General features: G+C 44.6%; 1 protein-coding gene across 3 annotated transcripts in view; it reads left to right on the plus strand.

Annotated features, from left to right (window-relative positions):
• trappc9 (trafficking protein particle complex subunit 9) overlaps positions 1-25,972 on the plus strand; it is a 304,671-nt gene that overhangs the window by 100,139 nt on the left and 178,560 nt on the right. For all 3 annotated transcript variants that reach the window (XM_031793479.1, XM_031793478.1, XM_031793480.1), the window contains one exon: positions 5,107-5,225. In XM_031793479.1, coding sequence (XP_031649339.1) covers positions 5,107-5,225 — 119 coding nt within the window. The remainder of the gene's footprint in view (positions 1-5,106; positions 5,226-25,972) is intronic.

A 25,972-nucleotide genomic window follows, 5' to 3' on the forward strand; every position in this document is an offset into this window, starting at 1 on the left:
CAGGAGCGACAGCAGCTCAATGAGTCTGTTCTATTCAGCCCAGTATGTCTGTATAGACTGAATGGACCCTCATTTCAGGGGACCAATTATTCTATTGGCTCAATCAACAGAGTGCAGTGACCATTTAAAGTGCTATTGAAACTGGAAATTTGAACTGAACAATATTTTGGTCAGTCCTATGGATCCCATTATGGATTTAATTGACCAATTATTTTTTGGAAATGTAATCAACCTCTTTCGTAATTGTAGGACATTAATACTGTTTGACAGCTTGTTTGATTAAACCGGTATCTATGTCTATGTAAATATCTTTGTGCATTTCTTTCTGTCAAAAAGATTTGATTCCTAAAAAGGACTTCTTATTAAAGAGATTCTCTGGTACATGTGTATACTTTTAGCCAGTAGTCCTGAAAGTAGCCCTCAGGGGCCAAAAGTGGTCCTTTAAAAATAGCGTAGCACGTCACATATATATGCACCACATCATTGCACTTTCGCTCTCTTTATCTCTCTCTCTGCTGTGTCCCCTGAGCCGTTGGGCCCGCCCTGCAACCTCATTGGACAGTGCTGGGCACGCCTCTTGCTAGCAGTCATTCAAATGCGAGGGACTGAAGCTCATTGGCTAGAACTCAAATTGCTAGGGGGCTGTCCCAAGTGGGGAGAAATATAGGGAAAATGGTGTGGCAGAGCTTCAAGAAAACAGTTGCTTTCAAACTAGGGATTTTGAGGCTAATTGTGGTAAAACAGTAATTCTGCTCATAGATTATGCAAGCATGAACGACACATTGAGACATCCAGCTCAAAGCGGGATTTGAAAAACGTACTTTGTTTGGGGAGGAACTTTCAACGGGGGGGGGGGGGAAACATCCCAACATTTAATGACATTTAATTTTTGTCCCCCCCAGAAATGACGCAATGGTGTGCTTTAGGACCATGGGACGCCTCTGAGCGGTTGAGTAGACTGTTTGGAGTGTTTATCAAAATCAAATCAAATGTTATTGGTCACAAACACATGGTTAGCAGATGATTTTGGTCACATACACATGGTTAGCAGATGTTATTGGTCACATACACATGGTTAGCAGATGTTATTGGTCACATACACATGGTTAGCAGATGTTATTGCGAGTGTAGCTAAATGCTTCTGCTTCTAGATCTGACAGTGCAGCAGTAGCTAACAGGTAATATCTAACAATTCCACAACAAAACCTAACACACACAATCTAGTAAAGGAATGGGATGAGAATATATAAGTACAAAATATATGGATGAGCAGTGACAGAGCGGCTAAGATGCAACAGATAGTGTAGGATACAGTATATAAATATGAGATGAGAAATGCGAGATATGTAAACATTCTTAAAGTGTCATTTTTAAAGTGACTAGTGTTCCATTTATTAACGTGGCCAGTGATTTCAAGTCTGTAGGTAGGCAGCCACCTCTCTGTGCTAGTGACAGCTGTTTAACAGTCTGATGGCCTTGAGATAGAAGCAGTTTTTCAGCTTCGGTCCCAGCTTTGATGCACCTGTACTGACCTCGCCTTCTGGATGATAGCGGGGTGAACAGGCAGTGGCTCGGGTGGTTGTTGTCTTTGATCTTTTTTGCCTTCCTGTGACATCGGTGGTGTAGGTGTCATGGAGGGCAGGTAGTTTGCCCCCGGTGATGCGTTGTGCAGACCGCACCACTCTCTGGAGAGCTTTGCGTTTATGGGAGGTGCAGTTGCCGTACCAGGCGGTGATACAGCCCAACAGGATGCTCTCGATTGTGCATCTGTAAAAGTTATTGAGGGTTTTCAGTGACAAGCCACATTTTCTCAGCCCGCTGAGGTTGAAGAGGTGCTTTTGCGCCTTCTTCACCACACTGTCTGTGTGTGTGAACCATTTCAGTTTGTCTGTGATATGTACACCGAGGAACTTTAAAACTGTCCACCTCCTCCACTGCTGACCCGTCGATGTGTATAGGGGGGTGCTCCCTTTGCTGTTTCCTGAAGTCCACGGTCATCTCTTTTTGTTTTGCTGACATTGAGTGAGAGGTTATTTTCCTGACATCACACTCCAAGGGCCCTCATCTCCTCCCTGTAGGTTGTCTCGTTGTTGTTGGTAATCAAGCCTACCACTGTTGTCGTCTGCAAACTTGATGATTGAGTTGAAGGCGTGCATGGCCACACAGTCATGGGTGAACAGGGAGTACAGGAGAGGGCTGAGAATGCAGCCTTGTGGGGCCCCAGTGTTGAGGATCAGCGGGGTGGAGATGTTGTTTCCTACCTTCACCACCTGGGGGAGGCTCGTCAGGAAGTCCAGGACCCAGTTGCACAGTGCAGGGTCAAGACCCAGGGACTCAAGCTTAATGAGTTTTGATGGTACTATGGTGTTGAATGCTGAGCTGTAGTCAATGAGCAGCATTCTTGTCTAGATGGGATAGGGCATTGTGATGGCTATTGCATCGTCTGTGGACCTGTTGGGGCAGTATGCAAATTGGAGTGCGTCTAGGGTGTCCAGTAAGGTGGAGGTGATATGTTCCTTGACTAGTCTCTCAAAGCACTTCATGATGACAGAAGTGAGTTCTACGGGGCGGTAGTCATTTAGTTGAGTTATTTCAGTTTTATCCGACTGGATAAAACAATAAATAATCCAAAGTAGGTCCCCACTTCAAAAACCAAATTTGCCCCCCTGCTTTTAGTCGCCAAGTACCCAAGCATGTCTTTAACAGTCATTATCCATCCATCCATCCATACATAACACATTAGTAAGCAGTACATAAGCATTCATAGATGTAAAATGATAGTATGATGGAAGACATATTGTTCACTTTGTCAACTGGCAAGATAAATGTGATTAGGACCATCTATGAGGGATTGATAGTAAAATAACATCTTTATTTGCTCTGTCTGGATGATGTGGTTCTGTCTGTAATGCTGAATTTAGTATGACTCAAATGGCTGTGAGTAATGATAGCAATAATTTGTTCAGATCCTGCATTATCTCACTTTCATTCCCTCTTATCATCTCTCTCCCTCTGCTGCTCCCTCATCTCTCTTTCTCTCTGATTTCTCTCTTGCTGTTATTCTCTCGCTCGCTCTCTCTCTCCCTCACTCTCCATCTCTTTCTTGCGGCCTCTACTCATTTCTCTCCCTTTCTCCCTCTACTGCTCTCCTTCCATCTGAAAGAACCTCTTGCCTGCTTGTAATTTGGATGCTTGATGTTGTAATAATGACAGCAGAAAGTGTGGGCTTTTGAAAAGAGCCACTATAATTTATTTGTGTTTATTTTCTCTGTCTCTCGTTATCTGTCAGTCTCACCTGGGCTACTTTTGAGTCATTTAGCTCCTACTCCAGCTCTCTTTCTCTCTCCCTCCCCCTCTCTCCCTTATTCTGAGACGCCTTGTGAGTACTCTCTCTCTCGCTCTCTCTCTCTCTCTCGTTGTGTAGGGTGGAAATGGTCTATCTGTGATTCTTCAAATAAACTAATGTATGTTAATGGGGGGTCAAAGGTCCTGTGCAAGCTGCTCCCAGATTCTACCTCTCTGCCCAGGTGTTGTCTCTCTCTCTCCATGGAACAGAGCGGGACTTTGTTGATTTGTATTTCACAGCCTCATGTTCCTCTCCCCTCAACAGGATATTGAAGAAGGGTTTCTGTTTACAATGCAGTCAGTCATAGGCCCCCTTTTTACTAGAACAGCTTTGCCTCCTCTTCTATGTAAAGCAGAAGTGTGTGTGTGGAGTGGAGAGGTGGCGTTGCAGAAATTCACAGGACCTCCTCTTTTGTGGAAGACTTTGTTGATGATTTTCAGTGTGTCATTGTGTATTAGATCAATTCACTGTCACTAACATAATCTGTAGTGATTTATATTTAGTGTCAGACTCTCCCGCTAGGGCGAATGGAGAGAGAGTTTGGGAGAGAGACGGCGGGAGAAAGAGGCAGGGATAGATGGAGAGTGATGGCAAGAAAAGAGATGAGGATGTGCGACGTCGTCGTCAATCTCTCCCCCCGTTACTCACTCTCTCTCGCTGTCTCTCGCTGTCTCTCTCTCTCTCTCTCTCTCTCTGTTTGTCTCTATTTCCATCTCTCTCTGTCAGGATCAGACATGAAGATGTATGCGTGTCTGGAAACAGGCTGAAACAGGCCTTTATGGAAGCTCTAGTCAACGGAGAGACTGTTTATCAGTGTTCTCTCTTCCTCTTTCCCTCTCCTCATTCTGTCCGGATGCATATATCATCTCTTTCTGTGAGTAGGATATGGAGCATGAGAATGACACAATGCTGACTGACACTGTGCCAGCTCTAGTGGTTCTGGGCTCATATTCACAAAGCATCTCATAGTAGTTATGATCTAGGATCAGGTGCCCCCTGTCCATGTAATCTCATTCATTATGGTCTAAAAGGCTAAACTGATCTGAGAGCAGCAGTCCTACTGATTTTATGAATGTGGACATGCCAGCCATGTCAGTAGAATGTGTTGGAAAGCTTTGTATCAAAGAGGAATATGGAGTCAGAGCAGGCGGGCTCGAACGGTTTGAACTGTTATTCCTACCACGTCGTTCTCCTTTGTGTGTTCATTGGCGCGTTCGTAATTGCGTGTGTAAGGCGAGTGTGTGTGTGTGTGTGTTGTGGCCCAGATCTTTGCAGCAGCTAGCCCAGTGATTCCCTCAGTAGACAGAGATTTTTCCACTGACGTCAGAGAGACTGGGTGCTCAGTGCCTACGTCACACTGTGGGGTATTCTGTAGCGTAGCTAGCTGAAAATAGTAACCCCTTCAGTAGCCATCAATACAGGAAGCCGATCTGTCTGTTTGATGCTCCTCTGAAGCTCTGTGGAGGATTGTGTTGTTTACTGAACTCTGCGTTAAAAAAGAAAGATGGGTCTTTAGCTACTCTTCCATATTCTGCTTACAAAATGTATTTAAATGATCATGTCCTCGTTTTTGAAGAAGAGATAGGAGTTGCTCCTGACTTGACTAGGGAAAACTTTGGGTTCTGGGAAACTCTCACCCCAATATGTTTTTATGCTTATGAGAGTTTAAACGACTGTCAATGTAGTTAAATGAAATGATGTCTGGCGTTACTGTCGTCGTGTGTCTTCTGACTGGCTGATTGTCTCTGCTGCTGTTCCAGATGGCATCAGTGTGACAGGCCTTCCCATCTCCAGCCCCCTGAGACAAGTCCTCAAACCCCGGGCCGAGACCAAGCCCCTGGGCAGCGAGTCCAGCAAGACAGACTACAACCACGTCAAGGTAGGACTGACACCTTTCCTCCCCTATTTTCTCTAAACAATGTTCTCTTTTATTGCCACAGTGAGATTGCAGCAGGAACATTTCTCTAATGAATCATTTCCGTGACACTTCACTCATTTGAATTTCATGGCTTCCGAAGGTTGTTTTATTTCCCTCCTCGTATTTCTGTCTGTCTTTCAACTCATTTTCTGATGCTGCAGATAAATAATGAGCCTATCATGTTGGGGGTAATAAGGGTGGGTGTGACTGTTTGTTTAAAAAGCAGGGAGGGAGCTGAGGACAGACGGACAGAAAGACAGATAGACTGCAGCTTTTCACACATAGAAAAGAAGGCACACAGAGGGTGACGAAGGCACACAGAGGGTGACCAAGGTACACAGAGGGCGACCAAGGTACACAGAGGGCGACCAAGGTACACAGAGGGCGACCAAGGTACACAGAGGGCGACCAAGGTACACAGAGGGCGACCAAGGTACACAGAGGGCGACCAAGGTACACAGAGGGCGACCAAGGTACACAGAGGGCGACCAAGGTACACAGAGGGCGACCAAGGTACACAGAGGGCGACCAAGGTACACAGAGGGCGACCAAGGTACACAGAGGGCGACCAAGGTACACAGAGGGCGACCAAGGTACACAGAGGGCGACCAAGGTACACAGAGGGCGACCAAGGTACACAGAGGGCGACCAAGGTACACAGAGGGCGACCAAGGTACACAGAGGGCGACCAAGGTACACAGAGGGTGATTGGGTGAAAGGAAAGAGAAGTCCAACTGTATTCAGTTCTCTACTACTGAATAAGTGTTAGGCCTGTTTCTAGCTCTTTCATTTCATTTGTGTTGTTGTTCTCAGAACCAAACAGGCACATTACATACAACACTAAAACCTGTTCCAATACACAGACCGAGCAACTTGTAAATAAGAACGGAACAGCAATAATAGAAAAGACAATTCAACCAAATGAACAAAACAAAGAATAAAGGTGATCTCCTCAATCCCAGGAGAAATGTGTCTTTAATAGCAGTGTTGATGGATTTATTCTTTTAAAAGAGGGTTATCCCAGCATTCCAGTGATACCACGTTCATTTCTCAACTCCTAAAATTGCGCGTGGCAAATCAAATAAATTAAATTACAGCAATTTATATTACAACACTGTCTCAGACTTTGAAAACGCCTGACAAAACCCATTACATATATAGAATCTATACAGGTGGAAGAATGTCATTCTTAATTCCCTTATGTTGCCCTCCAACTCTCCACTGTAAATATGAAGCTGTCCGTTCCATTAGTCTGCTGGTTGAGCTTGTTAAGAACAGAGTAGAGCATGACATACAGGCAGCTCAGCGTCTCAGTGCAGATTAGGTTGTTTTGACAGTTTAGCTGCAGAGGTAATCCCAGGACTGGCCAATTACACATCGTGTGGTAACTCTGCCATTATGTAGCCCTGTGTGTGCGTGTTCACCTTGCGGGCATTCCGGATAACGGACATCAAATATGGATAAGGTGTGATTTGCATCTCCCTACCTGTGTTTGAGTGTTTATAGTACCAGTCAAAAGTTTAGACACCTACTCATTCCAGGATTTTTCTTTATTTGTACTTTTTTATACATTTACTGGTGACACTGTCTGTGATTTATTTAGAATTCAAGGGCTATTTGACCAAGAAGTAGAGTCATGGCTAGCTGCATCAGATGACCTGGCCTCCACAATCTCCCAACCTCAACCCAATTGAGATGGTTTGGGATGAGTTGGACCGCAGAGTGAAGGAAAAGCAACAACAAATGCTCAGCATATTTGGAAACTCCTTCGAGACTGTTGGAAAAGCATTCCAAGTGAAGCTGGTTGAGAGAATACCAAGAGTGTGCAAAGCTGTCATCAAGGCAAAGGGTGGCTACTGTGAAGAATCTCAAATATAAAATATAGACTCACACTGTAGATTTGTTCTTAGCTGGCCTAGTGGTTTAAGGTCAGGTATAATATCACTCATGGCATGGTGTCTGCCCACTATTCCTCACTGAAAACAACAACTAAAACCTACATGGTGTCTGCCCACTATTCCTCACTGAAAACAACTAAAACCTACATGGTGTCTGCCCACTATTCCTCACTGAAAACAACAACTAAAACCTACATGGTGTCTGCCCACTATTCCTCACTGAAAACAACTAAAACCTACATGGTGTCTGCCCACTATTCCTCACCGAAAACAACAACTAAAACCTACATGGTGTCTGCCCACTATTCCTCACTGAAAACAACAACTAAAACCTACATGGTGTCTGCCCACTATTCCTCACTGAAAACAACAACTAAAACCTACATGGTGTCTGCCCACTATTCCTCACTGAAAACAACTAAAACCTACATGGTGTCTGCCCACTATTCCTCACTGAAAACAACAACTAAAACCTACATGGTGTCTGCCCACTATTCCTCACTGAAAACAACAACTAAAACCTACATGGTGTCTGCCCACTATTCCTCACTGAAAACAACAACTAAAACCTATATGGTGTCTGCCCACTATTCCTCACTGAAAACAACAACTAAAACCTACATGGTGTCTGCCCACTATTCCTCACTGAAAACAACTAAAACCTACATGGTGTCTGCCCACTATTCCTCACTGAAAACAACTAAAACCTACATGGTGTCTGCCCACTATTCCTCACTGAAAACAACTAAAACCTACATGGTGTCTGCCCACTATTCCTCACTGAAAACAACTAAAACCTACATGGTGTCTGCCTTTTCTGTCCGTTTTTGCTCAAAGTCCATTAAAATCCATGATTTTATAAGGACACATCCCATTCATACTGTATGCAGCTGAAATGCCTTGTTGTGTGCACAGATTGGGTCAACCAACTGTTTTTCACACTAGTTATACTTCATAGATTATATTTAGTTTTAGCCTTCTCATTGGTGTGTTTGATAAGCTTTTATCTTCATCTACCTTTTTGTGTGTGTTGGCAACTGATGTTATTCTTCAATAACACAAACTCCAAAGCAAATCAGCGGGTGACAAATAGGTTTATTGAAAGAGGACAAATCATAGATGTTATTCTGGGAGGTAGATGTTCAGTCTCCCCTGTCCTCAGCTTTTCTCCACAGACCAGAGAAGCAGGATGCCATTTATAACCGCCTACCCTAGCTTGGGGTTGACCAATCAGAAGTCCTTGCAGTACAACTGGGCCAATGGCCAAATAACAAGTACCCTGCTCCAGACTCAATGTACAGACCGTAGCACATGAGTTCAGGACTGACATTCCACAGATTCTAAACAGCTGTTGAACTGAAGACCAACTATTTACATTGACAATTCCCTATTGGCCATTAGTACTCTATTTAGTTTAGTACTCTCGTCCTCTCATCCTCTGAGTTGTGTACTTATCTTCAAAATATTATTGTGTGTGTTTTAGCTTACCTTCGTCTCCATGCTGATCAGACTGCCTGTCCAATAGGAACCAGTGATATTTCCCTCTGAGCCACCTGGTGAACTTTTCTATTCCTTGTCATTATGATATTTCTACTCTGTGCCTCTGCATTTGTTACAGTGGTTAGCTACACATAACAGCCTGCCTGGAAATGCCAGGCATTTGCGTGCGGAATATTCTCAGCGATTCCCAGGAAATAAGATCTCGTAAGTTAAGGCTGTTCTGTAATCCGTCGACAGGAAGTGAAGGTGAGAGTTTGTCCCTTGACCTTTGTATTGCTAACTGTTACTCCCCATAATTTCCCCACTACATGTTTTCAGAAATGTGTCGACTGTCAGGGGGAAGGACCGTCTCATGTTGAAGGAAGTCTCACTTTTCAAATACCATTCTGTTCTCAAGCGATTTGCACATTTTCAATCAATTAATGGACTATCCCCTATTTTCACTCTGTCTTTCCCTGAGGTCTTGCTGTGGTTCATTGTGTTTGTGTGTGGTATGCATATTTGTGTTTGTTTGTTTGTGTTTGTGTATGTTTGTGCGACAGTGTTGCTCTGTAGCATCTCTACTGTCTTTCCTACCTGTACAAGGTTGGGACTCAGGCAGTACAGGAAGAGCTTAGTGTGTGAAAAGGACAAATCCATTGTATGGTGATGTAGGTGAGAGAATGGTTTGAGGGACAGGCCTGGGGAGTGGAGAGGACGGAATAAAGTAATAAGCCCGCTGGTCTTTATCAGGGGTGTAAATTAGTCATCTTTCAGCAAAACTTGCCATTTTGAATCCAAAATAGGTGACCGACGTGAATCGTGCAGATCCGATGAGAAAGGTTTTGGGGGGAGGGTGAGCTTTGGATCACTACTGGCTGTAAATGAACGAGTGATGCACGTTTGGAGCAATACTGGCTGTATCCAAGGCTCAGCCAATCGTTCACATAACAACAGAATGCAGCACGCGACTGAAGAGAGAAGAGACAACCAGTTTGCCAGTTACAGAATCAGCGCTCGCTCTGGAAAGACAGCAGTAGGGTACAAAGGCAGTTTGCCAGTTACAGAATCAGCGCTCGCTCTGGAAACACCGCAGAGAGTGTAAAGGCAGTTTGCCAGTTACAGAATCAGCGCCTGCTCTGGAAAGATAGCAGTAGGGTGCAAAGGCAGTTTGCCAGTTACAGAATCAGCGCTCGCTCTGGAAAGACAGCAGAGAGTGTAAAGGCAGTTTGCCAGTTACAGCATCAGCACGCGCTCTGGAAAGACAGCAGAGAGTGTAAAGGCAGTTTGCCAGTTACAGAATCAGCGCTCGCTCTGGAAAGACAGCAGAGAGTGTAAAGGCAGTTTGCCAGTTACAGCATCAGCACGCGCTCTGGAAAGACAGCAGAGAGTGTAAAGGCAGTTTGCCAGTTACAGAATCAGCGCTCGCTCTGGAAAGACAGCAGAGAGTGTAAAGGCAGTTTGCCAGTTACAGAATCAGCACGCGCTCTGGAAAGATAGCAGTAGGGTGCAAAGGCAGTTTGCCAGTTACAGAATCAGCACGCGCTCTGGAAAGACAGCAGTAGGGTGCAAAGGCAGTTTGCCAGTTACAGAATCAGCACGCGCTCTGGAAAGACAGCAGTAGGGTGCAAAGGCAGTTTGCCAGTTACAGAATCAGCACGCGCTCTGGAAAGACAGCAGAGAGTGTAAAGGCAGTTTGCCAGTTACAGCAGCGCGCCCCTGAACGATAAAGAAGAGGTAGGTGAGAAGCCTGACCACGGAGACGGGGCTGAGAAGGTGATGAAGCGTACTTCATGAGCTGTAACTGAAAAACAACGGGCATTTGGGAAGTTTGAGGTGAGGGAGAAAGTGTGGTGGACCAAGTATTGTTAGAATTTAGTATCTTTCTATAGTAGCTGGATCAAATTCTCCGCTAGCTCCGTTAAATGTTGAGCAACATTAGCCTACTTAGCTGATCAAATAATTGAATTTATTGTTTGAAAATTAGCTGGCTAATAAATTCAGACAGCTAGCTAGTTAACGTTACAACATCAGATGAGCTAACGTTAGCAACCTAACTAATTCACTATAGTATTAACTGGTATATGACTCTTTGCCGTTCCTCAAGTTATTTGAGTTGCTTACTGGACCCTGGCAAACTATGTGAAATGTTAGTTCGTTAGCTAGTTAACTAGTTATCTGTGAACTAATGTTTTCCCTCTACAGTATGTGGTTAATTTTCTGAATGAGAGAATTAGGTGAAAAGGAGGCGTTGCTTGTTAAACAAGTGGATTCGGGGATGAAGTGTAGCTGGCCTGGTTTAAGCTGGATGCCACTATAGAGGTGAAAGGAACACCACACACTTTCCCTATTTCTATACAGTGGATAAAAGGGGTATGCCAGGTGTACGCTCTGACTGAAAGAGATCAATTAGGCCAACAAAGGGTATCATGCTCTGCTGGTACATTATAGAACAGATGTCCACAGGCAGAAAGTGTACAATGTAATAATGTGCAGTGTAACCCACACGTAGCCATTATAGTGGTCACTATAATGCCTGTTTGTTTCATTCTATTTCTACTTTTAAGATGTTTTTCCCAAGGGCAATATTTCTATGTGTGTGTGGTCACAAGCATTATATTATAAAGGCTGTCATGACTAACAGCAATATTAGTGTATTGGTTTTTGTTCTCGACTTGAGTGTCATTGCATTAAAGTCTAGGCAACAAATACATGACATTTTTTAGCTGTACGTTTTTTAGCTGTACATGACATTTTTTAGCAGTTTACATCCCTGATAAATAACCATTGAACTCAATGAATAGAGTTCTGTGGTGGTATAGTCATTTATGATCACATATTGAAACCCCCAGATAAACAAACCTACACAAACCTTACAGCCATAAAGACTAAGATATTAAATATGTTACATCCCCTCCTCTACTTCCATTCATATTATCTTGGCAGAAACTTTACCTTCCTATGAATTGATTAATCCTCTCTCCACCTCCCCTGTCCCCTCCCTTCTCTCTCAAAGTCCTATGTGAGCATTTTCTTAATGAAAGAGGGTGGCCTTCCCTTGCCCGTATTGAGAGAATGAGAGAGAAGGAGGCAGAGAGAGATTGAGCGGGAAAGAGCTTCTAGGAGCGAGAGGGTGAGAGTTTCTCCTGAGAGGGAGCGAGAGACCAGTTTTGTCATCCTCAGATTAGGCAGTAGAGGTGGCTCGCTGCCACAGAAGTATAGTTACAGTAAGAACAGAGCAGAGCAGGGGACGGAGGTTAGGGGATAATGTAATCCAGGGGAAATGGTTGCTATTTTTAGCCCTCTCCACCCCCCCCCCCCCCCCCCCCCCCCCCACACGCACACACACCTCCTTTCCCTCCCTCTCTTCCTGATGCTGATGTGAGATCAGCTCTGCAAACACATTCAGACCCAGCCTACTGATGGGGATATTTATAACTGCTGCCTGCCTGCACAAGTGTGAAACTCTGGAATGGAAAAGCATTTGTTCTGTGTTTTGTTGTTTACCATTAGGCCTAGCTACAGTAACTCTTTGAGAGAGCGTACTGCGGCATCCGTGGGAAAAAAAACACAAAACAAAAACAATCAAAGGGGAACAGGAAGTGGTTTGTGCACTTGTTTTGCTATTCTGATCACGATCATTGTTGTATTACGATCATGTCTTAAGACTGCTAAGAAATACTCCTACAACACAGTTATCTCTGCATTAGATACCATAGTTTTCTCCGAAGTAATAGAGATGCATTCTGATCAAACAGCTCAAGTAGGTCTATGTTCCATATGAAATATGGATGCCGATGTGAGATGGGCGATAGGAGATATTTTCCTCCTCCAGGCCGAGTCTCATGTTTAATTTACAATAACTTGTCTGCATCAGAAACTGATCTGATCTACAGAATCACATAAATGCTTTAACAAGCTACAGAGAAGGTACATGGAAATCATTGTTTTTAGGAAGAACTGACATTGTCATTATTTTCTTATGGTGTTTGAACAAGTAGAGCTAGCGACTGTACCTGTTTATGTTTTTAGTTGACCTCTATACTCTAGAGACCCCTACACACACACAGACCCACAGCAGTGCTGAGTCATCAGCCAGCAGCCTCTTTGAAGTGTGGTATAATTGACAGTGGGCTCAGGAGGTGTGGTGTTCTACTGCTTCTCTCCTGTGGATCAACTCTAATACATCTCATATATCCTGAGAAGGCCAACCTTCTCGCCTAGCCTGTCTCCCCACCTGACCTTCTCACCTCCCCTGTCCCCCCATCTGACCTTCCCACCTACACTGTCTCCCCACCTGACCTTCTCACCTCCCCTGTCCCCCCATCTGACCTTCCCACCTCCCCTGTCCCCCCCATCTGACCTCCTCACCTCCCCTGTCCCCCCATTCGACCTCCTCTCTCCCCCATCCGTCCTCTCCACCTCCCATCTCCCCCCATCCGTCCTCTCCACCTCCCATCTCCCCCCCATCCGTCCTCTCCACTCCCATCTCCCCCCATCCATCCTCTCCACCTCCCATCTCCCCCATCCAACCTCTCCACCTCCCTCCCCCCATCCGACCTCTCCACCTCCCATCTCCCCCCATCCGACCTCTCCACCTCCCATCTCCCCCCATCCGACCTCTCCACCTCCCATCTCCCCCCATCCGACCTCTCCACCTCCCATCTCCCCCCATCCGACCTCTCCACCTCCCATCTCCCCCATCCGACCTCTCCACCTCCCATCTCCCCCATCTGACCTCTCCACCTCCCATCTCCCCCATCTGACCTCTCCACCTCCCATCTCCCCCCATCCGACCTCTCCACCTCCATCTCCCCCCATCCGACCTCTCCACCTCCCATCTCCCCCCATCCGACCTCTCCACCTCCCATCTCCCCCCATCCGACCTCTCCACCTCCCCTCTCCCCCCATCCGATCTCCCCCATCCGACCTCTCCGCCTCCCCTCTCCCCCCATCCGACCTCTCCGCCTCCCCTCTCCCCCCATCCGACCTCTCCGCCTCCCCTCTCCCCCCATCCGACCTCTCCGCCTCCCCTCTCCCCCCATCCGACCTCTCCGCCTCCCCTCTCCCCCCATCCGACCTCTCCGCCTCCCCTCTCCCCCCATCCGACCTCTCCGCCTCCCCTCTCCCCCCATCCGACCTCTCCGCCTCCCCCACATCAAAGATGTTTGAAATAAATATCTTCCCCTCTTCAGTTCATTGAATTTTTTTTGTGTGTTTTATTTGTACAGGGAATCTGTGTACCTTTCTCATTATGCACGTTAGTCTTCCTGTAGTCTGGAGGCTTTATAGAACAACTGTAAACATGTCGATGATGCTGTTTGTGTTTGTCCTTCCACAGTTGAACGTTCTGAGAGAAATGGATAAGTTACTCCTAAAATACAAACGTGCTCAATCTGTTGTCCTTTGTGGATACATATGCAGACAGAGTACATCTCACCATTCTTCTTCACACACACACACACACACACACACACACACACACACACACACACACACACACACACACACACACACCCTCCGACTAATAGGGAGATGCAACCTTTCATGGCGAATAAAGCAGTGATTTTAATGAGCATGTCCGTAACAGACTTCACACAATGTTCTCAATCTCCCTTTACCAGGTTTCAACAGCCACTGCTGTTATTTCCAGTGATCCAATGATATCTCTCTCTAGTCTTCCCTATGGCTGTTCATGTGAAAGCGTTGATAACCTTTGTGAGCATTCTGAGGCAATGCCGAACTTAATCATTGTATAGTTCCTCTTGGAAGGCCATTTCTCACAATGAAGTGCTTACCTAGCTGACTAGCAGTTAATGTCCAAGTCCCCTGCTCTTCTCTCTCTCTCTGACAGAGATGTTGTGAAATGTGACCAGGGTCAGATCACTGGAATTAGGTATACTTCTCACGGTTTTTCTTTTGTACGCAGTCCGACCCTGCTACTCCTGTAGATTGAATGGATTTCACAGCTTCTGCACTTGGCAGTGTTTGACATTTGGTTAGCTTGGTGAAAGTTGGTTGGCTATGAATTTGACAGAGAGAATAATTATGTTGATGACGGTTGAGCAATCAGGTGGCATCAGAAGCAGTGTGTCAACAACTTTATTCCTCTAATCTATTCCCCTTAACACTAATTGACCTTCATCTAAGCGCTGCCAGCTGTACCCCAGCTCCGCTAGTGGGATGGACACCTTACAGGGAGGCTTGGCGTATGTACTGTTTTCTGGCTACGGGGATGTTTTTTCAATAGTGTTGAAACTATTTATTTTGACTTTTTTTTAAAACAAATGAGGATATTTGTTGATACTTTGACGTTGCCATGAGCAGGACCGCAGATATTAGGGGCGACAGGTAGACTAGCGGTTAGAGCGTTGCTAGATCGAACCCCCGAGCTGACAAGGTAAAAATCTGTCATTCTGACCCTGAACAAGGCAGTTAACCCACTGTTCCTAGGCTGTGATTGTAAATAAGAATTTGTTCTTAACTGACTTGCCTAGTTAAATAAATAAAACATTTACATATTAAGATGAGCGAGCTGCAAGACTCTCACACAGTCACACACAGTATCTGCACGTGCACAGGTTTGCTTGACGCTGTTCACTGCTGTCTCGGACGTCGTAAGAAGTGGACCAAGGTGGACCAAGGTGCAGCGTGGTGAGCGTACATTTATCTTTTATTTATCGACCGTGAAGCTTACAGGGCTATAGTGCCACTAACAAAGATAACTTCCCACAATGACAAAAGAGGAAAAGGCTGCCTAAGTATGATTCCCAATCAGAGACAACGATAGACAGCTGTCCCTGATTGAGAACCATAACCGGCCAAAACAAAGAAATAGAAAAACATAGAAAACGGAACATAGAATTCCCACCCAAATCACACCCTGACCAAACCAAATAGAGACATAAAAAGGCTCTCTAACGTCAGGGTGTGACAACAGCGTGGTAGCCAGGTCACCAAAACAGCGGAGAAGTTAAGCCTCGCGCGTCAAAGCTCTTAGTTGTTGCGTGAATTGACCCACTATGCTGTTTACCTTCTGCATCTACGTCATAACACTGAGTCTGTGTACCTTTATAAATACTTGCAGTCAACTTGTGAAATACGTTAAGAGATGAAGCTGATCACATTCTTCATTTCACCCATCACATTATTTTACATTATGAAGCTTACAGGTCACTTATTCCAAGCACACAAAGACGAGAGACCGGTGTTGTGCAGCACACACCATGTGATCTAGTTACAGTATGGAATTCACAACTAAATGTTTGCCGGCTAGATGTCTTGTAACTATTAAATGAACTGACTAAAATGTGCTAAATACCCTGCAGTTGTGCATTTGGTTTGCTAATGTAGTTGCTAGATATCTAGAATCCCCTCCTAGATCAACAGCCTTGCTGTATCTAATATTAGTTTTGTGTGTGCAGCAATCTGTGAGTGACAGTTACATGTATAACTTTGACCTGGGATGTCTGTCCTGCAAATAGTTTATGTAAGAGACTGTATAAAATGTTTGCATGCTTTCGTTAGCATTTAGCTAGAATTCACTATGGTATTTAGCATTTTTTTTAAATATATATTTTAATTGTTTTTATTATGAACACAACAAATACAAAAGAAACAGATATACAACCAAGAGTAGATAAACCTGACAGACTTACATATCAAGAATCATTTTCAATTTGTTAAACATCTTTATGGTGCATATTGCTCTTTTTGTTTCTACATTTACTGATCATTTCAAAATAATATTTCAATTCTATCTTAAATAATGTGAAAAGGGGTTTGCTCTCTGCCCACTTCATTTTAAGGACAAAGAATCTTCCATGAAAGACAAACAAGTTAAAAATGAAAGTTAAATCAGGGTCCATATCATTTGGTTCAAAATAAAACTTCTTTCAAATTAACATTAATAGTTAAAATCTTCTAACTCACACCAAAATCTTCTGACATAAGAGCAGTTCCAAAATAAATGGTCAAGGGTCACAACCACAAAATACACATTTGTTATCAATAGCTATTTTAAATCTGTGTATAATAAAGGTCTTTACAGGGTAGATTCTATGAATGAGTTTGTGTTATTTATGGTATTTTGCATGTCGTTGTTAGCATTGCTAAACTTCGGATAGAAAATAGCGCCAATTGTGTTCAGTGCCAGAATGACTAAATATCCTGGGATGACACCATGTCGGTATGAAGCTATGACAATCTGGATACCGTCCAAGCCTACTCAGAGGAAATGCTAGCTGGGTCCTGTTCAGTAGGCAAACAATGGGTAGGAAATATTTTCAAACAGAAACAGGGAGATGCGACAGTCCAATAAATAAATAAAAATACAGATTTTTATTTTCTGTTACAAAAAATGTTGTATGGTGAGAGAGAGAGAAAAACCGAGAGGATTGAGGAAGAGGTAGAGAGGTATCAGAGGTAGTATGTGATGGTGTGGTGTCCTGCAGGGCTCAGTATGATGAGAAGAGTCTCTGGTCTTAGTCAGAGGTGTGGTGTGTGTGGTGTGTGACTCACACAGACTAGAGACTAGAAAGGGCAGGCCTCGTTCCCTCCCAGGCACACAGCTTGTTATACCTGTCTCTCTGGGTCCACAGAACACTGCATCGTCTAGCCCCTTTCTCTTCTTTCACTCCGACTCCCTGTAGAGACTGAGCAGGGGAATCTGCTCTCTCTCTCTCTCTCTCTGCCTCTCTTGCTCTCTCTCTCTCTGCCTCTCTTGCTCGCTCTCTTTCTGCCTCTCTTGCTCTCTCTCGCTCTCTTTCTCTCTCGCTCTCTTTCTCGCTCTCGCTCGCTCGCGCGTCGCTCGCTCTCTCTCGCTTTCTTTCTGCCTATCTTTCTCTCTCTCACTCTCTTTCTCTCTCGCTCTCTTTCTGCCTCTCTTTCTCTCTCTCGCTCTCTTTCTCTCTCTCTCTCTCGCTCTTTCTCTCTCGCTCTTTCTCTCTCGCTCTCTTTCTCGCTCTCTCTCTCTCTTTCTCTCTCTCTCGCTCTCTTTCTCTCTCTCTCGCTCTCTTTCTCTCTCTCTCGCTCTCTTTCTGTCTCGCTCTCTTTCTCTCTCTCTCTCGCTCTCTTTCTGTCTCTCTCGCTCTCTTTCTTTCTCTCTCTCTTTCTCTCTCTCTCGCTCTCTTTCTCTCTCTCTCGCTCTCTTTCTCGCTCTCTTTCTCGCTCTCTCGCTCTCTTTCTCGCTCTCTTTCTCTCTCTCTCGCTCTCTTTCTCTCTCTCTCGCTCTCTCTCTCTCGCTCTTTCTCTCTCTCGCTCTCTTTCTCTCTCTCGCTCTCTTTCTCTCTCTCGCTCTCGCTCTCTTTCTCTCTCTCTCGCTCTCTCTCTCTCGCTCTCTTTCTCTCTCTCGCTCGCGCTCTTTCTCTCGCTCGCTCTCTTTCTCTCGCTCTTTCTCTCTCACTCTCGCACTCTCACTCTCTCTTCCTTCTCTGTTTCTATAGGTATGACTTTGATGAGCCATGAATGTAATTACGAATCCCTCTCAGAAGTTGTTCTCTCAAACAGCCGATTGTTATTGCTGAGATTGTAAAATTACTCCATTGTTATGAAGATTGAGCAAAATGTGAATGTGTCTAATTTTCAAATCCTAATGCTGTTTTGTGAATAATACACGCCCCCGGAGGAATGGACTCATAGATAAGTCATAGAAATGAAACTTGTAAGATATGGTTGTTGCGGGGGTGGAAATATTAGAGCAAATTGTTAATGTGGGTACTTTATTCCCTGAGAGAGCCAAGCTGCCAGCCAGCCAGCCAGAGGAAGCTGGAGAATTGGAGGAGAGTTTTTATTTTATTTTTCTGAAACACACATGAGCACACACACTCCTTGCCACCAGTCTGGCCTCACTGTGATCCGCCGTTATAGAGTGGAAAGTGTCCGAGGCCTTTGTCTCACCCCTTTGGCAGTGTCCTGATGATTCGCTGAGCTGTGAGAGAGAGAGAGTGTGCATGCCCTGTGGCCCCAGGTCCCCGGCTCCTGGAACAGCTTATCCAGGAGACATAGGAGGAGAATAAGGGCCATACATCATTCCCCTGACGACCTGTCTGTCCCTCGCTGCCCCGTCAGCACCACTGGAGAGCTCTGCTTTTCCACTACATTCACACTGCCGACCCCCTTCTGTTATTACACTGACCTGCCCTGCAGCACAGCACTGTGTATCTGTCTCCCAGCCATGAAACAGGCAGGGAAAGGAAAATCCTGTATGTGGGTCCCTCAAGGATCCATGTTAGTTCCACATTACTTTTGACTTGCCCTCTTTAATTCTGGATATAAAAGGCACTGGTACAAACTAGTGCACTAGGCCTATGTAGGGAAATAGGCTGACATTTTATATGCAATTAGGATGCTATCCTCAGAGGGGGATGGGTTAAATCTGGAAGACACATTTCAGTTGAATGCAGTTGTACATCTCCCTTTCCATTTCTCTTTCTGTTGGAACCTGTTCAGGGAACAGAAATGTAACCTGGAACGAAAGTGATCCATATGTTTCCGGAACATTATTTCAAAAGCATGGGAACCGGTTAATTAAGTTATTTTACGTTCCAACACACAACAAAGTTCCTAAGCGAAGCCCTCACTTTGTCACTCAAAATGATTCCAGTGTCTGCATGCAAGCTGAAAATCCTTGCCAGTGTGTGTGCATGTTTAGGCTACCTGTCCCTCCCCCCTCCGAAGCATAGGCTACTGTACTGACACTACAATTGTGATTCAGAAGATAGGCACAAGTTTTTATTAGCTAGAGAAGAATGGATTATTTTTTCAATGCTAGTTAAGGCCTAGTTATTACGTTAAACGTTGGATTTATTAACTAATAAAAGGTAGGATGTGGTTTTAATTCTGGTTCCGCTCGGCACACACAATCTTGTTAGCTAGCTAGCTCAAAGGAAATTTGAAGTTCCTACATGGAAGTCGCTCCTCCTCGGTATAATTCTGAGAACCAAATTCAGATAATGCATGTCATAAGATGCCCAGAGCTTCAAGCCTCCTACTCAACCCTCGCTCGCTCTCTCCCCACCCACAAAATGACAGTCACATCGTGTGTCATAGGCTACACGTGTCTGTCCATCACGCAGGTAAACAACTAGCATGCCTGCTCTGTCTGCGCTGATTGAAGTCATTGAATTAGCTAAATGTAAACAGGTTAAAGAAAGGAACAGGAAGGAACGACCATAAATAGGGGTTGAACCGGTTCATAACTTTATATTGCTTTTATTTTGCTTAACGGAAATGATTGGAAATGCATTTTGGTTCCAACCCCTGGATGGAACACACAACGCCTCCTAAATCCTCCACTGCTGCACAACCCATCAGTGGAGGTGTGAGTATTGCCCTGGACGTCTTGTCTTTGAGTTATACATGAGACTATTGCATTGGAGAACCAAAGCAAACTAGAAACAATCTGACCAAAACGCTCCTCGGGATTCTGCATTGATGAAGATCCACATTGCCATGGAAACGCACTATTTCTGGTGAGTTAAGTGCGTAGTGTAATCGTATGCATTCATTTCAATGGGATGTTTTGATGCATAGGAACAGCTCAGACAGACCCAGGGTTGGAGGTGAATTTATACTATCTATTCACGTATGGACTCAGAGAGCAACACACACTTTTGAATACTTGATTTGGATCCACAATGAATCAATGTGATGCAAAGGGATCTGCCTAGTTTAGGAACCATGTCTGTGGTGTGTGTTTCTGAGTCTGTGCACACTTTTATGTGCCATGTATCTGAGTGGCTGTGTTGCAGTGTGTGATGCGTTAGTCAGGAGCTAACTAACCACTGATCTGAGAGCTGCAGGTCCCAACCGGACAACACCAGGGGGATTCGATTTACTGTATAAGTTCTGTTACCTCTGGCTGGCTGGTTCAGCAGATATTGTCACAACTGCCAGGAGTGTGTGCTGTGTTTGTGTGTCTGTGCATGTGTTCTTGTGCGTGTGCAGGTGGGGAGAGGTGAGGAGTGGGATGAGAGGTGAGGGGAGAACAGCCAAGGAGGGAGGGAGGGATGGAGAGAGGGAATTAAAAGTGACAGTTAATGTGACGATGCTCTCGCTGAGTCAGGTAACAGGACGAGGGAAGGGGTGAGGAGTGGCCAAGCCGAGGTGCTACTGTACCCCTGCAGCAGTGTATATCATTATCATCCCACCACATACTGCTGGCGAGGCACTTACAGGCAGCTCTTTCCAGAACAAATTTGCCAATTCCTTATGATTTGAGCTTTTTCTTTTTTATGAGGATGAAGGAGGAGGGTGTGGAGGGTGTGGAGGGTGTGGAGGGTGGACTGATTGAGTGTACTGGCTGGATGGATGTCTGGCAGGGCTGTTCAATTTCATCCCTAATGACAACACACACACACACACCTGTACACATGCATACACACACATGGCAAACTGATGGAGGTCTGAGGAGAAGGAAAGGAGTATTGTCATTATTGTGGATCATCAGACATCTCAATAGCAACATGGATATCACAGTACCAAACCAATGTGGCTAGGTAGTGAGTGGAAATATGCAGTTCTACAAAATCACTCTCCATAATGTATATGACTAGCCTTAAACTGCTCAAATAATATTTTTACCTTTTAGTTCATAATGCATGGTAAACGAAAGTGCAAAAAGAAGGTTTCATATTTTGTCCAGAGGAATATCCTTTTAAAATGGTTTGAAATGTTTATTACCCTCCTAATCCCATAGTCAAATAAAAGGCTGTTCAGGGTATTATTTTGTATTGCTGCATTGCCCCCTCATGATAAAACTGTATATTTTGAATCTCTGCTTCTCTCACTTCTGCAGTGGTCCCCTCCCTAGCAACAGTGTGCCCTTATTGCAGCGATAGGCATGTGTAAACACAAAGTCTGACAGTCTGTGTGAGTAAAGTGAGAAACCCTGCAGTCACCACTTGCTGGACTCTCTCTGTCTCTCTCTCTCTGTCTCTCTCTCTCTGTGTCTCTCTCTGTCTCTCTCTGTGTCTCTCTGTCTCTCTATCTGTCTCTCTCTCTCTTTCTATTTCTCTCTCTCTCTTTCTATTTCTCTCTCTGTCTCTGTCTCTCTCTCTGTCTCTCTCTCTGTCTCTCACTTTCTCTCTCTGTCTCTTTCTCTTTCTGTCTCTCTCTTTCTGTCTCTCTCTCTCTGTCTCTCTCTTTCTCTTTGTCTCTCTTTCTCTTTCTCTTTGTCTCTCTTTCTCTTTCTGTCTCTCTTTATCTTTCTGTCTCTCTCTCTCTGTCTCTCTCTCTGTTTCTGTCTCTGTTTCTCTCTCTCTGTCTCTCTCTGTCTCTCTCTGTCTCTCTCTGTCTCTCTCTGTCTCTCTCTGTCTCTCTCTGTCTCTCTCTGTCTCTCTCTCTCTCTCTCTCTCTCTCTCTGTCTCTCTCTGTCTCTCTCTCTCTCTCTCTCTCTCTGTCTCTCTCTCTGTCTGTCTCTCTCTCTGTCTCTCTCTCTGTCTGTCTCTCTCTCTCTCTCTGTCTCTCTCTGTCTCTCTCTGTCTCTCTCTGTCTCTCTGTCTCTCTCTCTCTCTCTGTCTCTCTGTCTCTCTCTGTCTCTCTCTCTCTCTCTGTCTCTCTCTCTCTCTCTCTCTCTCTCTCTCTCTCTCTCTCTGTCTCTCTCTCTCTGTCTCTCTGTCTCTCTCTCTGTCTCTGTCTCTGTCTCTGTCTCTGTCTCTGTCTCTGTCTCTGTCTCTGTCTCTGTCTCTGTCTCTGTCTCTGTCTCTCTCTCTCTCTCTCTCTCTCTCTCTCTCTCTCTCTCATTCCTTTTCTCTCCTCTAATGACACTGCAGCAGCTGTGAACGATTACTAATGTTCTATTGTTTGGAAATTATAGTAGAGAAGAACCAGGAGAACAACGTACCGTCTTGGGATTCGTAATGATAAATACATCGCCAGTTGCCGCATTACAAACTCATGCACGCACACACTTTGCAGGGTTAGACCATGTGTATGAAATACCTGAGAACTAAGAGGAAGGAAACCGTATATGCTCAAGGTATGACACAGTCCGGTAACAAAACACCATGTCAAATGAATTATTTTGTCATTAAGGAACCCTCCTCTGTCCTCCAGCCAGGGTTCCTGTGTGTAGTTGTGGAAACAGGGCCCCTGGCCCCCAGGCCTACAGTACTGTTATTACACTATTGGTCTCAACAAGGACCTCTTGAGGGAGGAGGATGGAGAGGAAGGCTTGTCTTCAGGCATGCTGGCGGTGCACTCACTCCATTTCTTTCTCCCTCACTCATTCTCCCTGACTCATCTGACCCCAGAGTCCCCCCTTGCTCGCTCTCCTCTCTCTCTCTACCTGCTGCTCTCTTTGTTCAGTCCTCGCTCCCTCTGTCTCTCTCTTTCTCTCTCTCTTTTCTTCAGTCCTCTTTGCCCCCAGGCTCCCTGAGGACTCTATTTCAATCACACTGGGATAAAAATAGAGCCTGTCTGTAATGAGGCAATCGTGAGAGGAATAGAATGGGACAATGAAAACACTGACGCTCAGGGACCTCTGGCTAGCCTGAACTGACTGGATGGATTCAGACAAAAACACAATGCATTCTCCCAGTCAGAGCCACAGTCAGTTTGCTTATCTAAAGCTCAGACTCTCTGTAAAGCTATGGAATATGTCTCCATCTACCATAGGCTAGGCTACTCTCCTGTTAGTAAAAGGGAGTTACTGAGAGAAAATAGTGCTGAAATGTAACTGCTGTAACACTAGAACCGCCATAGACCAACATAGAAACTGCACATTTGTCGGCATTTTGAAATCACAAACAGAATCGTATTTCCAGCCTTTTTACCAGCCAAGACCATGTGCTGTAGGATGTTGTTACCCAGACAGGTGCTAATGCCTCTCTGTCTCCTCAAAGAATGAATGGCAAATGGATGAATGGCCGATAATTGTACACATTGCCTCACAATTGAATTTAAATGAAGCCCAACAGAATGACGAGGGCGATTTAATTTGGAAAGAAAATAGTGTAATGATGAGTTTTTGTTGTCCCTATTTATCAGCGTTCGAGCGCTCGTGTTTATCATATAATTTGACAATATTTTCAGTTGTCAAATTGTACATGAAGAGATGGGTGCATCTTGTAATTGACAGAGGGGCGTCACTTTATCAAATCCTCACATGCAGGTCAAATATCTATAAAATGTAACTTTATCCCAGAATATCTGCACTGTCCATGCGTTCAGCACCTGACCACTCGTACGGCAGCATAGCTTTGGCTACTAAGCAAAGACTAGTAACATAATAAACTTAAAGTATTATACTCTGTTTTCTCCATTTTCTTATTTCCACAATGTTTCTTTAGACCTGCCAAAACAAAACTATAATGGACTTCTTTGTGATGGACTTGAAATAGTGGTTTTTGGTTTTTATTTGTAGCCTAGATTAACATAAACTCATGAAAATGCATTTAGGTTCTTTGAAATAATTGATTTGATGTACTTTAATGTTACCCAAGACCTTTATAAACGCAAACAAATTGTTATTCTTCCAATAGCATATATGAAATGTATTTATTACACTTGTTAGAATGTTGATGAGTCATTGACTGGAAGTCTAAAGAAATAACTATTCTTGTTGTATTTTACATTCGGCATATTTCTACTAATATTTCTTCATGCAAATACATGCTTTACAATTGTTTATGCACTATTTATAAAGCATTAATGCTTGTGTTTGCGCACCTTGCAGGTTGATAAGCATCTGATCCGTATGCTAAACGTTCTCTAGCGGGTACGTATAGACTGAAAGGCCAGGCGGTTAAAAGGATAACATGATACTGCCCCGCTCATGAAATGTGTTCATTGTCTGTAGTCTAATCCATCTACTTATCTGAATGGAAATGAACATAGCAAGTAGCCGGGGGATCATAAAGCACAACGCTTTCAATGTTCAAGCATTACGTTAATATGTCTCTATGACAAAGTCCCTGAGATAGCAGGCAGACAAAGCCGTGCATTCAGAGTGCACTCAGCATAACAATAGAGGTGCCTGTACTCAGAGAGAGAGAGCCTTGTCTGAGCTTTATATGTAACTCGGTTATGTACTGATAAATGATAGGCTACTTATAACAAGTAAAAAAAAATTGTTGTGAAAAAGCGATATCTGCAGTATAGTTTGAGGCCTCCTTGTTGTATCCAAACACAGACTCCCAGTGTTGTCACATCTCTGATGCAGTGTCGTGTTGCTGCAGTACTTGGCAGCGTCCCCCTCCGGATCGATCTCTCTGCCTCTGTTGTTGGAAGTAATTAAACAGCTGTCCTGGACATCACCATATTCCAGCCAGGTTGTCATTATAAATAATCATTTACACGGCCTATCAGAACCACACTATGTTCCACACGCTACCCTGGCTGCCAGCTGAGGTGGCATCGTTTAGGCTGCTCAGTCACCTGTTACTGGGAGAAACCATGGGGTTGTTGCTGGGTTTGGACTGTCTCTCGCTCTGGCTCTCTCTACCTCACGTCTTTGTGGCGACAGAGAGGGACATAGAAACACAACGGGGTTAGAGACATGCAGAAAGCAGCAGGCGCTTGACACAGACAGCCCAAGTTGAGCTGAACTTTGGTCCTAGTCTCCACTGTGTCTAGATAACGGTAATAACTCCAAAGGACAAATATAATTGTACTGCAGTTCTTCCACAATCTCACCAGACTTGGTAAAAAAAAAAAAAAACACTGGTGTTGAATGTCATCATCTCTAGAGAAAGGAGAGAGAGCGAGGGCCAATTTGAAATGATCAAATTGCATAGAAGGCTGCTACTGTTATAACCCTTTCCCATAGCTGTTTTATTTTGTGCCTCTTCCTTTCGGGCAATCTCTTTTTCAGTCTCTCTCCTTTTGTATTTATTCATGAAATGTGTTTTTGGTTTTGGTTTCAAAAGATATGTTCCCCATCAGTGTGCTCGTTGGTTAGTCCCAGGCAGGGCAGATAGATGGATAGAAACAGGGCCACATCATACTGTACTTCTGAACAGAGCAGAACCAGAAGAAACCTGTCTGCCTAATAATCCTTAACATACCTATGGCTGGATGTTAAGCAGCCAGCCTAGCAACCGATCATTGCACTGCCCCAGGCAGGGGTTCTTCTTGCTCCTGTTTTAGGAAAGGCTATGCGGAGTCACCAGAAAACATAACATCCACTTTTCAAGGATACAGTATTTTCATCCTCACTTCCGTTCCACCAGAAAAACAGAAGTGGGAACTCTGCTCAGGTGTGTTTCTACACCTGCCACGTTAGGTTACCTATAGGACTGCAGTGATGCAGTGATGCAGAGATGCAGAGGCCATGATGCTGGAATACAGATCAGGGTTTGGAGAGAGAGTTGTCTGTCCTGGTTTAATGGG

Source organism: Oncorhynchus kisutch, linkage group LG17, assembly GCF_002021735.2.
Source record: "Oncorhynchus kisutch isolate 150728-3 linkage group LG17, Okis_V2, whole genome shotgun sequence".
Classification (NCBI taxonomy): domain Eukaryota; kingdom Metazoa; phylum Chordata; class Actinopteri; order Salmoniformes; family Salmonidae; genus Oncorhynchus; species Oncorhynchus kisutch.